Source organism: Molossus molossus, unplaced genomic scaffold, assembly GCF_014108415.1.
Source record: "Molossus molossus isolate mMolMol1 unplaced genomic scaffold, mMolMol1.p scaffold_m16_p_12, whole genome shotgun sequence".
Classification (NCBI taxonomy): Eukaryota; Metazoa; Chordata; class Mammalia; order Chiroptera; family Molossidae; genus Molossus; species Molossus molossus.
In genome coordinates, this window is record NW_023425347.1 from 63,770,316 (window position 1) to 63,783,994 (window position 13,679).

General features: G+C 50.9%; 1 protein-coding gene across 3 annotated transcripts in view; it reads left to right on the top strand.

The window, feature by feature from the left end:
• The first annotated feature begins 221 nt into the window (after window positions 1-221).
• Window positions 222-13,679, top strand: part of SSBP3 (single stranded DNA binding protein 3) — a 159,226-nt gene continuing 145,768 nt past the window's right edge. For 2 of the 3 annotated variants that reach the window (XM_036255323.1, XM_036255324.1), the window contains exons 1-4: window positions 222-646; window positions 1,640-1,712; window positions 1,937-1,998; window positions 4,616-4,700. In XM_036255323.1, the coding sequence (XP_036111216.1) occupies window positions 591-646; window positions 1,640-1,712; window positions 1,937-1,998; window positions 4,616-4,700 (276 nt within the window). In that variant the 5' untranslated portion in view covers window positions 222-590. The remainder of the gene's footprint in view (window positions 647-1,639; window positions 1,713-1,936; window positions 1,999-4,615; window positions 4,701-13,679) is intronic. The other variant, XM_036255325.1, reaches the window with a different exon arrangement.

Below are 13,679 nucleotides of genomic sequence, written 5' to 3' on the forward strand. Positions count from 1 at the left end.
CTCGCGCCCCCGGTCCGCCCGCAGGAGCAGGGCAGCGGCTCCACGGAGGTGGCCGCAGCGGGGACTGCCGCGGCTGGGCGCTGACAGGGCGTCCTCCCGGGCCGCCCCGGGCCCGCCCCCTCGCGCCTATTGGCCGGAGTGGCTATCAATCGCGGGACGTTGACGCCCGCCTTGCTCCTTCGACCGGGTAGCCACGTTCGGTTGAGCTCCAAGTAGACCAGCGGCAGCGGCGGCAGCAGCGGTGCCGGAGGCGCAGAGGGCGGCGCAGGCGGAGCCGGGCGGGCGGGCGCACGAGCGAGCCAGCGGGCAGCCGGGCCGGCGGACGAGCGGCGGCGGCGGCACCGGCACCCCAGGCCGAGCCGGCGCGGGAGGAGTTCCAGGGCGATGGGGCCGCGGCCGGGGCTGACGCTTTGACAGCTGGAAAGAGCGCGGAGCCAGCGCCTGGGGGGGAGGGAGGGGAGCGCGGCTAGGAGAGCGCGAGCGAGCGAGCGGGCGAGCGCCGGGGAGGGGGCCGGGAGCGAGGGGCAGCTCGGGTGCAGCCGGAGCGGTAGCGGCGGCGGCGAGGCTCGGCGCCCTCTTCTCTGCAAACCATGTTTGCCAAAGGCAAAGGCTCGGCGGTGCCCTCGGACGGGCAGGCTCGGGAAAAGTAAGCCCTATTTTCCAAGTGGCCGCCGGGGCTGCGGGCGGGCGGTGGGAGGCAGGTGGGCGGGTGGGGGCTGCTGCGCCCCGGGCCCCGGCGCCGCCTGCCTGGCCCCGTCCCCGGGGCCGCGGCGGGCGGCGTGGGAGAGCCCATTGTTGGGAGCTGGCTGAGGTTGGGGCATCGGGGAAGGGGCGGCGGGAGGCGCCGCCAGGGAAGGGGCCACTTGGTGGCCGCGGGGCGTGCCGGGCGTGGGGGCCCGCGGTGAGGGGTGGGTGAAGTCCCGCGAGCGAGCCGGGGCGGCCGCCCCACTCGGGGCGCTCGTTGTGGTGGCCGCACTTTGCCCACCGGGCGCGGGCAGGGGGCGCGTGGCTTCTGCAGCCCCGAAGGCTCCTTTTGTCCGCCCGCGGCGTGAAGAGTATGTACCGGGGGCTTTGTTCGGCCGGGAGCGCTCTCCCTTCCCAGCCCTCGACCTCACCGCCGGCCCCGTGTCCTCCGGGGCGCCGGGCTGGGCAGGGACGGCGGCGCCGGTTGGCCCTAGGCTTGGGGGACAGTTGCTTGGGGGGGGGGTTGGTGAGGGCAGCGCTGTGCTGCCCACACCAGAACTCACCAAGCACCCCGGAGTCCAGAACTAAGTGTTCCCGGACTCAAAGCTGGGCAGAGGGTGGCAGGGAGTGGGTCGGAAAAAGGAGGGGGGCTCTGGGATCGGGTGGCTTTTGAGTTTGAGAGACTTAGGTGTGTTTGGCCCAGACGCCACTTGGAAGTTCAAGTTTGGGGGCTGTTCCCCCGGCCCCCAGGGTTTGAGGTAACGTGTTCCCTGATACCCAGCCCCTAGCTGCTTCCACCCGCAGCTCCAGGCAGGGCCCAGCTAGCTGCTCACGTCTGGTCGGGGCCACAATTGTGCAGACAGGGTTAGAAACCGGCTGGCAAGGTCCAGGAGCGATTGCCCCGTGTGATCTGACACCTTCCCTCTCTCTCTCGTGCCCCCTGCCTACTTTCCAGGTTAGCTTTATACGTCTACGAATATTTACTGCACGTAGGAGCACAGAAATCTGCACAGACCTTCTTGTCAGAGGTGAGTGGAACTCCCACCATCATCCAATTTCTTGACACCCCCTCCTCCCCACTATTCTTAGAGCCTTTGTTTTCAGGAGCAGCCACTGTGGCCACCATTTTGAATTTTTATCACCTTTTGGCATTTATTGTTAGTTGGTCTTCACAGCCTTTTGGCTCCAGGAAGCCCCCAGCCCACCCCCTTCCCTCTGCTCCTCTAAGCTATCTCTGCTCTCTCCTTTCTAGATTCGATGGGAAAAAAACATCACGTTGGGAGAACCGCCTGGGTTTTTGCACTCGTGGTGGTGGTAAGTTTGTGTGTGTGTGTGTGTGTGTGTGTGTTTTGTCTGAGTCCCTGGTGCAAGTGAACAAAGACGGGAGGCCTGGAGCAGACCCCCACATGCCTTCCCCTCAGCATTGCACAGAGCAGGGTGCCTCTGGGCTCTCAGACCAGGACCAGTGAAGAAGGAAAAGGGCAGAAGAGGCTGGTGCCTCAAGTTTTTGCTTCCTCTTTCCCCTCCTATTGAGAGTCTACTAAATCATGCCTGGTGTTTGGCTAGAAACGCCTTACTTTTCCAAAATCTGACTCCAGTGCACTAGGCAGGCTTGAAAAAACCTTGAAGGATTTTTGTCAATTCTGCATGCTGCTTTAATTAGAGGGAGTGGGTGTGGGGCGGGGTGGAGGGGATACCAGGTCTGTTCTACAACTGGCCTATCCTTTCTTTCTTTTTTTTTACTATGGGCTCAAAACCTTAAGAGAGAGAGAGAATCTACTGGGGCCTTTTCCAGGCACCCTTTGAAAAAGCAAGAAGGGGCTGCCACTTCCTTTAGAGATACTGATTCAGACGGACTGGACCTTCCTCTCCTCTGTGGGCTCCCCCCTCCCAGCATCCCTAAAACCACAAAGTTTCATTTTACTGAGAACCTTAACTTGTCGCTGTTGACCTCACAGAGTGCCTGTAGTTGCTAGTTAGGAGCTCTCTTATTTGTCACCCTCTCCCAGGCCCCTGGGTCCTGCTGGTGTGGGACCACCTCAGTCTGGTCTTGGTTTGCCTACAGGCAGAAGGAAGGCTTAAGGTCAGCAGGAACCAATTGGGAGCCAGTTGCTGTAGGAGGAAGACCTGGGTGTTTTGTGTGACTGATCCGTGAGGAGTCTTTGACATCCTTTGAAAAGGAAAAGAAAGCTGAGTGGCTTTTGATATTTTGGTGGAGTTCAGGAAAACGGAGTGCCATGTCTTGGGGATCTTATCGTGTTTACCTGACCACCAGCTCAGGTTACTGTTTCAGGTCTCTTTGAAATGCAGGGGGATGAAGTGTCCTACCTTGTACAGGGAAAATGAGTTTTTAATTACTTCAGCCAGCCTCGGAACTGCCAGGTGTTGGAGGCATTTGGTGTGTCGTAGGGATTCTACCTGTCGGAGTGGGTGATAGGTTTTCTGTGGTGGTTTTTGGAGAAAAGTGTGAATGGGGTTGGCTGTTCTGCTTGTCATGGGTTTTTCAGAAACCTAGGCTTGTAAGTTACTTAGAAGGGGCTGGGGAGTTTGTAATGTTAGAAATCTTTGGTGTGTGGAGGAGTTAATCAAATATGTGCAGCTTCAGAGGATAGAAAGGAATGTTCTTGAGCCCCACTCTGCTGCTAGTAGAAGTCCCTGATTTTCCTGTTCTGTCCATAACCTCCCTGAAACTTCTCCAGCCTTGTCTGTGGTTCTGGCTCAGGCAGTGGTCTTGTTTGTTAGAAAGCGCCTCATGATTTGTCACTGAGCAAAAGACCATGGCTTTGGGGGTGGGAGGAAGTGGAGCTGATTCAAAGAGGGCCAGGCTGTGTTATTCGTACACCTTGAGTGAGATGCTTGTCTGATGACTGGCAGAGCTGAGGTTGAGATGGTTTCTTCTGTGCTGGCTCTTTGCCACAGGGACAGGATTCTGGACCAGGGCTCAGACTTCTGCTCTGGTGCCCATTTTACCCTTCAGTCAGTTCCCATCCCTGGGCCTTGGGCTCTTGACTTGGAGAGGATTTCTAAGGCCTCTTGTTAATACAATGACTATCCCTGTTTGCATAGGGTCGACAAAGGACTTGTATGTCTGTTCTCGTGTAATACAGAGTGTTAGCATGACCATACAAAATTATGGAGGGATATGAGGCAGGAATATTGAATGCCCCCCTACCATGTCCCCCTTTTGCTGGACAGGTGGACAGGTGCCTCTCTGAGGAGGGCTCTCTATTTCAATACGAAAGGACAAGATACTTAGCTGACGTTTGGCTAATTGGTACTTGTTCTTTGGTGGGGTGGGAGGACGTGGTTCTTGGATAAGAATACCTTGGGAGAGGGCCTGGCTGGTGGTGGGGGGTGAGGTCTGAGGGGGTGGGGGTATGGGTTTCTGGATTAAGAGCCTTTAGGTTTCTTTTATTGGCAGAATCACCCAGTTTGCTATGTATATGAATCCTAGTCCTGACTTTGACAATTTAACCTCTTACCTAAATGCAGCCATTTTGGGTTAGAGAGTGCAGTAAAAGGAACACAGAGGAGATGCATGGATTCTCATCCAGATTCCTACCTGTCCTGTCTGGGCATCCATGAGTGGGTTGTACTAACTTGTCTGAGCTCCAGTGCCCTCTGTATAAAGGGGATGAACTTCCTATTTTAAGCCCTGTGGTAGCCACAAGCAGAATCATAGGTGTAAGGCATTTAGCACACAGTAGGTGCCTGATAGATGAGAACTATTACTCTGGTTACAAATAGCTGGCTTGCCAGAAGAGGTTCGGTCCATTTTGTTTTCTAGGCCAAGTTTGCCTAATGAAGGCTGGAAAGGAGGGATTGAGCCTTTGGGAGACATGGTGCTGTTAGCACGGAGCATTGTGCACTTGCCGTTGTGTACACAAGTCATAATTAGTAACCTGATCTTATTTTATTTTTCAACTTGCAGCGTATTTTGGGACCTTTACTGTGCAGCTCCTGAAAGGCGAGACACTTGTGAACATTCAAGTGAAGCAAAAGCCTTTCATGATTACGTGAGTAACAAAATTTTAATCCTGGCAATAATTACAGGGTTGGATAGCTCTAACTTCTTTAGGACTGAAAGCAAACACACGGCCAATTGGCACTGGGTTTTGTTTTCTCCTTGCCTTCCTTCTCTGCCCACCTCCCTGCTGCCCTTGCCCTGTACCCTCCTCCAGCACTGTTCTGAGTTGGTGAATGGTGTTTCATAATGTTGTAATTATGCAAAAGAGTGTATAGATACTTATCTGGAGAATTAAATGGCATTGAGCAGGGTTCAGCCATGTGAGGTTTATGTTCAGAGTGGACAGTTAACTGGGAGGGGACTGAGCCTCTTTGGTGTTGGTTTAAGAAAAAAATGGACCACAGCCAAAAAGAAAAAAAGCAAGTATGAAACTTGTATTTTGGAGTAGAAGGAGTGAAGAGTGAGAATTTGGTGAAATGGTCTCTTGCATTACTTTCCAGGGAGTGATCTTTCAACTTATGTTTTGGGTGTTTGTTTTCGGTTTGGTGGGGGACTCATGTTGAGTCCACTGAGATAATGTGTGCTTTGAGGTCCTTGGCTGGTCCAGAACCTGTGTTCAAAATATCCTTGTGAACATGCTTCATGTCATCACATTGTAGTGCTTTCTGTGCTATCATTTAGCCTCTACTTGGATGAGTTCTTAAAATTTATGAAATGCTTATAGGTGAGATGCCTGCCCCATGTCCATCTTACATGGCAGCCCCCCTCAAAAAAAAAAAAAAAAAAAAATTGGACTCCAAACTTGGGTTTGTATCAGACTTTATGGTCACTTGAAACAGGTGATGGAAGGGGAAGTATCTGACGGTCTTCCCAGCCTCCTGCCAGTCTACTTCCCTTTGGCCTTGGAGAAAGTTAAGTGTATGTGTGCCTATCTGTGCGCACACATGTACGTAAGAGGTGATCTGTTTTATCTTACACTTCTGCGTGAAGTGGAAAGGAATGGTGCCCAAACTCTAGGACATGGAAGTCGGTTTTCTGATTGTCATCAAGGCCCACCCACTTGGCCAGGCCATTGGCGTCCCCTGTATGCAGAGTTTGAAACTGACCTAGGACACCAAAACTGGTTGAGTTTCACAAGTGGTCAAATCCCATTACCAGGAATATCTTTATGGTGAACATTTTTTCTGTAATGAGGAGTTAGAAACTCAGCTGGAGGCTGCCAGGTTTTGAGAATGTTCAGTGTGATGAAATTCAGCTGTGACCGAAAAGGTAGTGCCGGTGCCCGTGGAGTGGAATGCCGAGGAAACTCACCAGGTCTCAGGCTCCCCCCAGGACTGAGAATGAAAAGCTGGAGGATGGTACTTACAGTCGTGTAAAGTTTTAGCAGTGAAAGGTGAGGTGACTGGCTCACTTGTGATGTGATTCTTCTGGGAACATCTGTGGCGATGATCATAGGGTTTTCTGAGCTGGGTTGGGGGAGGAGGCTAAAAGGTATATTAGGCATAGAAAACAGTTGGTGAATGTAACCTTTCTACCTAGTAAAAGTCTTGTGCTTTTTTTTTCCCTTTAATCCTCACCCAAGGATATTTTTCCATTTATTTTCAGATACCGTGGGAGGGAGAGAAAGAGAGAAACATCGATGTAAGAGACACATCGATTGGTTGCCTCTAGGGGCTGAATTGCAGTTGCGCTTTTTTTTTAAACCTATGGACAGCCAGTTCCTGTGTGGCCAGTCTTCACTGCTATGCAAATAGTTTTATTTTAGAGTGGGGGGATGGGTAGGTGTGCCTATTTCAAGTCAATCTCTTGAGATAGGGGTCTGTGCTGTCTTTGAAGCTATCTTTCAGAAAGGTTATGATTTTTAACTTAGTTTAATGTTCTAGTAAATAATATGAGACTCTGGCAGTTTGTGGTTTGGTCGCCACCTTGAAACAATATGGTGACTATGAAAGCTTGCTCCGGTGTGCTTTTAGCAATTTGTTTAAGGAATGGCGGCAGAATTGTATAGAGATTCCTGAGGTTGGTATAGACATTTAGAAGATGCTACTAAGAGATGAAGTCACACTGAGGTCCAGGATTCACAGATTTTAGGGTTCAAACCCTTTTTTTTGGGGATTAGAATCCACTTGCTCTTATGTGGCCCGGGAGTCAGGTCACGTGGGAGGAGGGAAGGCGTGATGAATGGGGGCAGGGAAGGAACATCTCTGTTGTGAAGGAGTTAAGAGTTGCTGGGAAGACGAAGAAGTGAGTGGAAAATGAAGAACTATTTAAGAAAACTAAGAAAAGGACCCCTCTTTTATCTTTGTTTTCTCAGATCTTCATGTGTTTTATACCTTGCTATGGCTACCATCTAGTTAGCCCATATTTCTTCTTGCTCTGGACTCTGGTCTGGAACATATGCCTATTTTATCCATTCATGTACTATCCATCTTTTAAGTTCTCTGTTGTGGAGGACTTTTATGATAGTTTTCTGCGTACTCTGATTGCTCCTTAATCTCAGTGTCTGTGAATACCACCTATACAAAGCCTTTGTTGGAGGCTTTTCGTGTGCTGGGCCCTGTGCTGAATGCTGTAGGTTCAGTGACCCTATGAGAGAAGGCAGTTAACTTCATTTTGCAGATGGAGAAACTGAGGCACAGAGAGGTTAATTTACAGCTGGTAGGTGGTAGAATTAGGATCTCAACGCAGGTCATAGCTGACTCCAGAATTGGTTCTCTTCACTGCGCCGAGGTTCGGTTTCACAGGTCCACAGCGTCATTTGTCTGCACCTATTCTGACTAACTTCTCATTCAGGTTTGTCTTTCCAACCACAGTGAATTAGTGTTTTTCGTGCCAGAGACCATTCATTCACAGAGCTATTCATCTCCGTAGCTCACAATGTCTTACACATAGTAGGCATGCATGCTAATTAAATGAAGGGGTAAGGAACTATGGGGGTAAGAAAAAATAGGTAATTTAGGGTCTCCAAGTAACCTGGTCTGGAACAGCCCAGGGAATATACTGGAGGGTGTTCTTTTGGTGACTTCATGTTTGCTGGCTGATCTTGAGCCAGGTGATTTAATGTGTTAACTGGGTACTTAAATCCTTTTTTAGAAGATGAAGTGGAATATAAATAAGAGTGTACAATAACTGGCCTTCATTTTTGATCAAGGAGATTCAGAGATTCTCATGGAGGAGAGTCTGTGGAGCCCAGGTACCAGGTCGGGCCTTGGGTAGTGAGTAGTAAGTGCTTGTTGGGCAGGGTGAGGAGGGGGCGCCGGATTCCTGCGGGGCTGGAGGAGACCTCTGTCCCTCGGAACATCCAGGTCTCAGCTCTCGGAGGGAAATGATTTGTGTTCCTGGCAGGTTGTCTCCTCTTCCTGGTGGATCAGGGTGATCTCAAAGGCTCGTCTCAGGGCCAGGCCAGGCTATAGGGCCTGGAATGAGCTGGATGACTCAGCAGGGAGGGGGTTTAAATTTTCTTTGAATTGGTGAGTTTTTATTTGAGTCACAGTCTATTTTCCCCCCACACATCTGGCAACTTCGGGTTTCTTGGCTCATTGTTCATAAGCCCTAGTGCCCTGATGTCGACCACGTATAATGGGGAGCGTGGGGGGATTCATAATGGAGTGGACTTTTTTGAGAAATTGGTTTGTCCGTAGACAGAAGAGTCTTGAGGCCATGGAGGAGGCTCACAGGGACCCTGCCTATGGTTTCCTTCCTGTTCCCCTCCGGCCAGAGCAGTGGTTCTGAGAGTGTTGATGAAAGCCCTTGGGGTCCCTGTGGGGTTTCTCAGACTTTGTTGTCTGGGTTCTGGCCTTTGTGGAACAGACACTCCCAACTGTGTCTCTCACTGCGGGCCCAGTGGTGTCCTGGCCACCGTGTTCACAGAGTCTGGGGGTGGTAGAAGGGTCTTGGGTGCCTTCTCAACCACCAGCAGCCTTTCCCTTGTGGTAGCTGATTTCGTGTTTTCCTTTTGGTGGCCAGAAACGCGTGGAGCAGATAAGGCCCTGAAGTGGTGTCTGAGCGGAAGGAGCCAGAGAGCAGTGATGGTTTTGTGCACAGCTCATGTTGCTGTACTTTCATAGCACTTTTTCTGTATGTGGTTGTGGTTTGGCCTCGCTGCTGCCTTGTTGGTCAAATTTTATCCCCATTTCACAGATGAGGAAACTGAAGCTTGGGGTTTAGATACTTCGTTCAAGGGCATGTAGCCAAGGGGTAGAGGGAAGGTGTTTGTTTTTGACTCAGAGTGTGCCCATGTATGTTCACTGAAGAAGGGAATCTAGCAGAGAATTAGACTGAAGTTCCTGAGTGGCAGAGGTGGGACCTGGGCTCTGGGAAGGGAGTTTGTTATGGTGCACTGGCTCTTTGGCAGGGAAATGTGATAGAAGCTGTTGCCTTTCCTTCCAGAAAATGCATGTTTCCCCACAAAGGAGACTGTACATGAGAAAGGAGATTCACAGACTGCTGCCCCAAATTCTAAACCTCTCTGTGATCCCCAGTGAAGAACTGTGTGTAGTGGACATGGAGTCCCATGACCTTGGCGAGTCTTGATCCTCAGTTTCCCTACTCTGAAGACCTCTGCTGTTGTGAGCCTGAGTCGGTGTCTCTCAGTGAGGCTGGCTCCCTTACCCTGTGCTCCGGCCCAGCAGGTCCCTGCTGACCCCATCCGCCCCCTGCCGTGAGCCGGTGTCTCCAGTGAGATTGGTTAAGAGTCCTGGGTTGGTTAAGAGTCCTGGGCGTGCATGGGAGCAGAGGTATTTGTGGCTCAGTGGCAGGGGTCCAGCATCCTTGGTGGGTTTGAAATAGCAAAGTGATATTTGAGAGGGCTCTCCTTGGATGTGCTGAGCCGAGGTTCCTGCCAGGCGGGGAGTGTCCATGCCTGCCAGAGCCTTTGGGAGCAGGGGCATGAGGGGTGGCAGTGCGGGCAGGAATGGGAGGAGAAGGCTGCAGCTGGGCTCTGGTAGCTGGGGGAGCACTCTCCCCCGCGATAAGCCAGTGTAGCTATCTGCCCAGAGGTCCCGGCAAGTTCACAGCGTTGCCTTTGGCTCTGACCCTTAGCACCCTTATGTGGCAGATTATGAAAACAAAACATATGCACGGTTGTTTCTTTCCTCACTCCCCTGGGAGCTTAGACTCTGTGTGGCGTCCTTTCTTCGGGCTCCCTACCCCCATTTGCTGCAAGTCCTCTTAACCCCCAGAGGCTGCCAGACTCCTCCATCGGTAGCTAATTAAACACTAAATGAGTAACTGGAATTGCATTTTGCCAGAACTCGGGCAATGCAGCCACTTTAATGGGTTTCAAGTGGCAGCAGAACCCCAAATTGCAAATCTTTGCCCTCTATTTCAAGGCAGGAGGTAGGGCGGGGGAGTGGTGGGGACCCAAACAAAGTTTTTGGCAGTGGTCACTTCATTTGAACTCCAAGACCAGCCGTGCGCACCCGTCTTTGCATAATGCCATCTTTGTTAGCTAAGCATTTGCAAACTTGGACTGAGAGCCAGCTCTGTGCCAGCCACTGCTCTGAGAGAGCTGGGAGACACCCAGCTCTCCCTGCAGCGTCCCTTAGGCTGTCTTAATTTTCCAAGGGAAGCAGGTTCTCTAGTGGGGACCTCAGGCCACAGCTGCCTTGCCCCCTTTCCTCGACTTTCCCATCTCTGTATGTGAGTGTGTGTGCGCTTAAGTCTTAAGAGGGAGAAGTGGAAGGGAGGTGTGTGTGCTTGAGGGCCTGTCAGCCAAGATAACAGAAATGTTACACTAGCTGTAGCATTCATTATAGTGTCTAGGGTTTAGAGTATTTAGAAAAATTAATCTTTTTTAGCTTGGTAATAATTCTGACCATAACACAAGTGCATTAGACGATTCACATAAACTTCTTTAATGCATGGTGCTGGGAGCTTACAGCCAATGGACAATAATGACTGTTTGTTTTTGATTCGTCAGGGTAGTGGGGTTTTCTGTAACCTTGGTGAGATGAGATTTAGGAATGTTTCTCTCTGTGTTGTGCTTTCATTTTCCTGAGCCTTGAATCCTCTGGATTTTGAAGGGTTTGGGCTCCGACTGGCAACTGAGATGCATACCTGAGTTCCAGTTCTCGCTCTCATTTCCTGGCAGGGCAGACTTTCAGATGCTCAGTTTTCCCATCTGTAGAACAGGCAAATGGTGATTCCTTTGCGTGGTTGTTCTGAGGGTTAAGTAGTAATAAACATATAAAACGGTTGTCTCTGTGGCTAGTACTTGGTGAATTTGTTTCCTTTCTCTTTACAGCCTTAAAGTTTCCCCCCAAAACTTATAATATCATGGAGACAATAGCCTGTTTTTCTGGGAGAGCAAATTGACCCCAGGGAACTGGACACTTGAATTTCCCAGGGATGTTGTCTGGTGCCTAGGCCGAGTCCTGGAGTACTCCCGCCACCCCAGCTGTCTTGTCTCACCTCCACACCCCTGCAAGGGGCAGAGCAGGCATGCTGCCACAGGCTGGTACTGATAAATGCTCCCCTGAGATGTCTGTGTCCCTAATCTGTGTTGGACAGAGTGGTCTTGTCCTAGTCCCGTATGTGGCTGCCACACAGCTAAATGGCGAGACCCAGAGGGCTGGTGACTTGGCATCAGCAGAAATCCGAATTCAAATTTCGGTTTCATACCACTTGTTAGCCGTGGGGGCAGGAGCGGGGGTTTTCTTCACTTCTCCAGGTCTGTTCTCTTGACTGTGAAACAGGCACAAAGGGTTGTCCTTGCTCAGCCCACCTTGGGAGTGGCCGGGAGAAAGGCAGGGAAACCCTAGGGACAAACAGGGTTGAAAGTCCTGCAGGTGGGGTCTTGTCATTGTCCTCTGTGGGTGTATACTGCCCTGGCTACCCTCGGGCCTCTCCTGACTTTCTGATTGAGGGAGGTATTCCAAAGAGGGGCCTGAAGGAGATGGTGAGCTTGGGAAAGGTCTATGGAAAACTGGTTCTGGGTGCGTTGGCTACTTTCATTTTTCTCTGGTCCATGGGCCGACGCTCTAACCGCTGAGCCAAACTGGCCAGGGCTGGCTACTTTCATTTTTGACTTTCAGGGTGAGCTTTAGGCCTTGGTCAGCTGTCCCCTGACAAGGAGCAGAAGACACTGCTGAATTTTGGAGTGTTGATTTAGTTCGATCATTGAGTGCCTGCTCTGCTCACTGTCCGGTTGAAGAGACAGAGCAGCTCAGGATGTGATAAGTGCTTTAAAACACTTGTGCAGAATGATCTCGTATTTGGAGAGACGGATGTAGAGAGCCAGGGCAGGTGACGGGAGTAGGTAAATAGTCCCATCCTCAGTGGTGCCGGGAAATGTATTTAATGCAGGATTATAGGCGATGGAACTGGAGGCCACCTAGACATCTTACAAGTAGGTAAACTGAGGCCCAGAGAGGAAAGATGCCCTGCCTGAGGTCACCAGGAGGACTCAAACCTGCAAACCCGATCAGGGTCCAGGACTCTTTTCTTTTGCCCTGTGCTGCCTTGCTGTATTTACAAGCTGTGCAAATGGGACACCTTAATTAACCTTTCTGTGTCTCGGTTTTCTTAGGTCAAAATGGGGTTAATAAAGTGTACCTGCTTCATAAGGTTGTCATGAGGATTAAATGATTTTATGCGCGTGTGTGTACACACACACACACACACTCTCTCTCTCTCAAGATATACAAACAATGCCTGGCACAGTGGAAGTGCTGTAGAAACATGTGCTATCATTTTTATTATCTCACCTTGCCTGATAATCCTGCCTCTCTGATGGCCAAAAAGGGGACAGTAGCAGGGGTTTTGGGGTGAGAAGTGTGAAACATGAACCATCATTGGCTTGCTCACATGTTGATTAGGTTTCTGGGTCCCTGGGTTTGAATCCACCCACCTTCTTTAAGCATACCTTGTGTTTGTGAGGATGAAATGAGATGACATGTGGATACTCCTGGCCGGCACCTAGCCTGTGTTATTCAGTCAGTGTCCACTTCTCCTCCGGCCATTTCTCTTGCTGCAGGAGTCTGGAACTTTCCCCAGCCTCCTCTGACCCTTCCCTTCGGCACTACACAGTCTGGGAGGGGTTGTTTTGCTCCCTTGCCTGTCAGCCCTTCTGTAAAGCAGATGCCAGCCTGTACTGTGGCTGCCTCCACCAGGCCTGCCAGGACCCATCCTCGTGAGAACACCCCCTTTTCTCCTTTTTTCCCCAAGAACTTTGTGTCTTTGTTACTCACTTGCTACTTGTTGCCTGGAAGGAGAGTGATTTGTGTCCAGGTTGTACCTCTTCCCACCTCCTAGATTAGAAGCTCCTGAGGACAGGAAGCCCTTTTCTTCATCCCTTTCTGCCTCCCCCACTCCTGGGGCCTGTTGCAGAGTCTTGAATAAACCCTGAGGTTGGCGAGGTACACTCTGGGCCTTGAGAAATGAGAAAGGTTTGATCCCTGTCCAGGGATCAAGCGTGTTAAATACACATTTTAATGGAAATGGACAAGTAGCTCATGGTAACTTACTGTTTTGCAAACTGAGTTGTGACCCATTAGTGCTTCATGAAATCAACTTAGTGGGTCAGACTGGCGATTACAGAAAATGAAACGACTGTATCACAGTAAACATAAGTATGAATTTGGGAAACTTGTTTTCAGTGATTTATGTATACCTGTAAATGAACATGTGCCTGGGTTGTGATGTGAAATTTGCCTCGTTGTGGGTCTCAGTCCAAACTTGGAAAGCACTAACTAGCCTGCAGAGGCCGAGATGGGATCTGGGGACCTACAGGTTGGGTGACGGAGGCGAAGCGATAAGCGATTGCTGACCTCAGTTCCCTAATCTGTAATAAGGAGGGAATCATCTCCACTTCCTAGGGTTCTTGAGAGAGTTGCCTCCCCAGCTTGCTTCCTGAGTGGTGCCTGGGGGGTGCTCAGCACCTCTGCCTTTGGTGCTTGCTGCCATATTGCGAGGGCAGGGAACACACGTGAAAGGTGCTCAGCAGATGCTTGCTGAATGCTGAATAAGCAGTAGCTCCCACTTGAAGTCTGCAGCTTGTCCCTGCTGGCTGCCCTTGGGCAGCTACTTC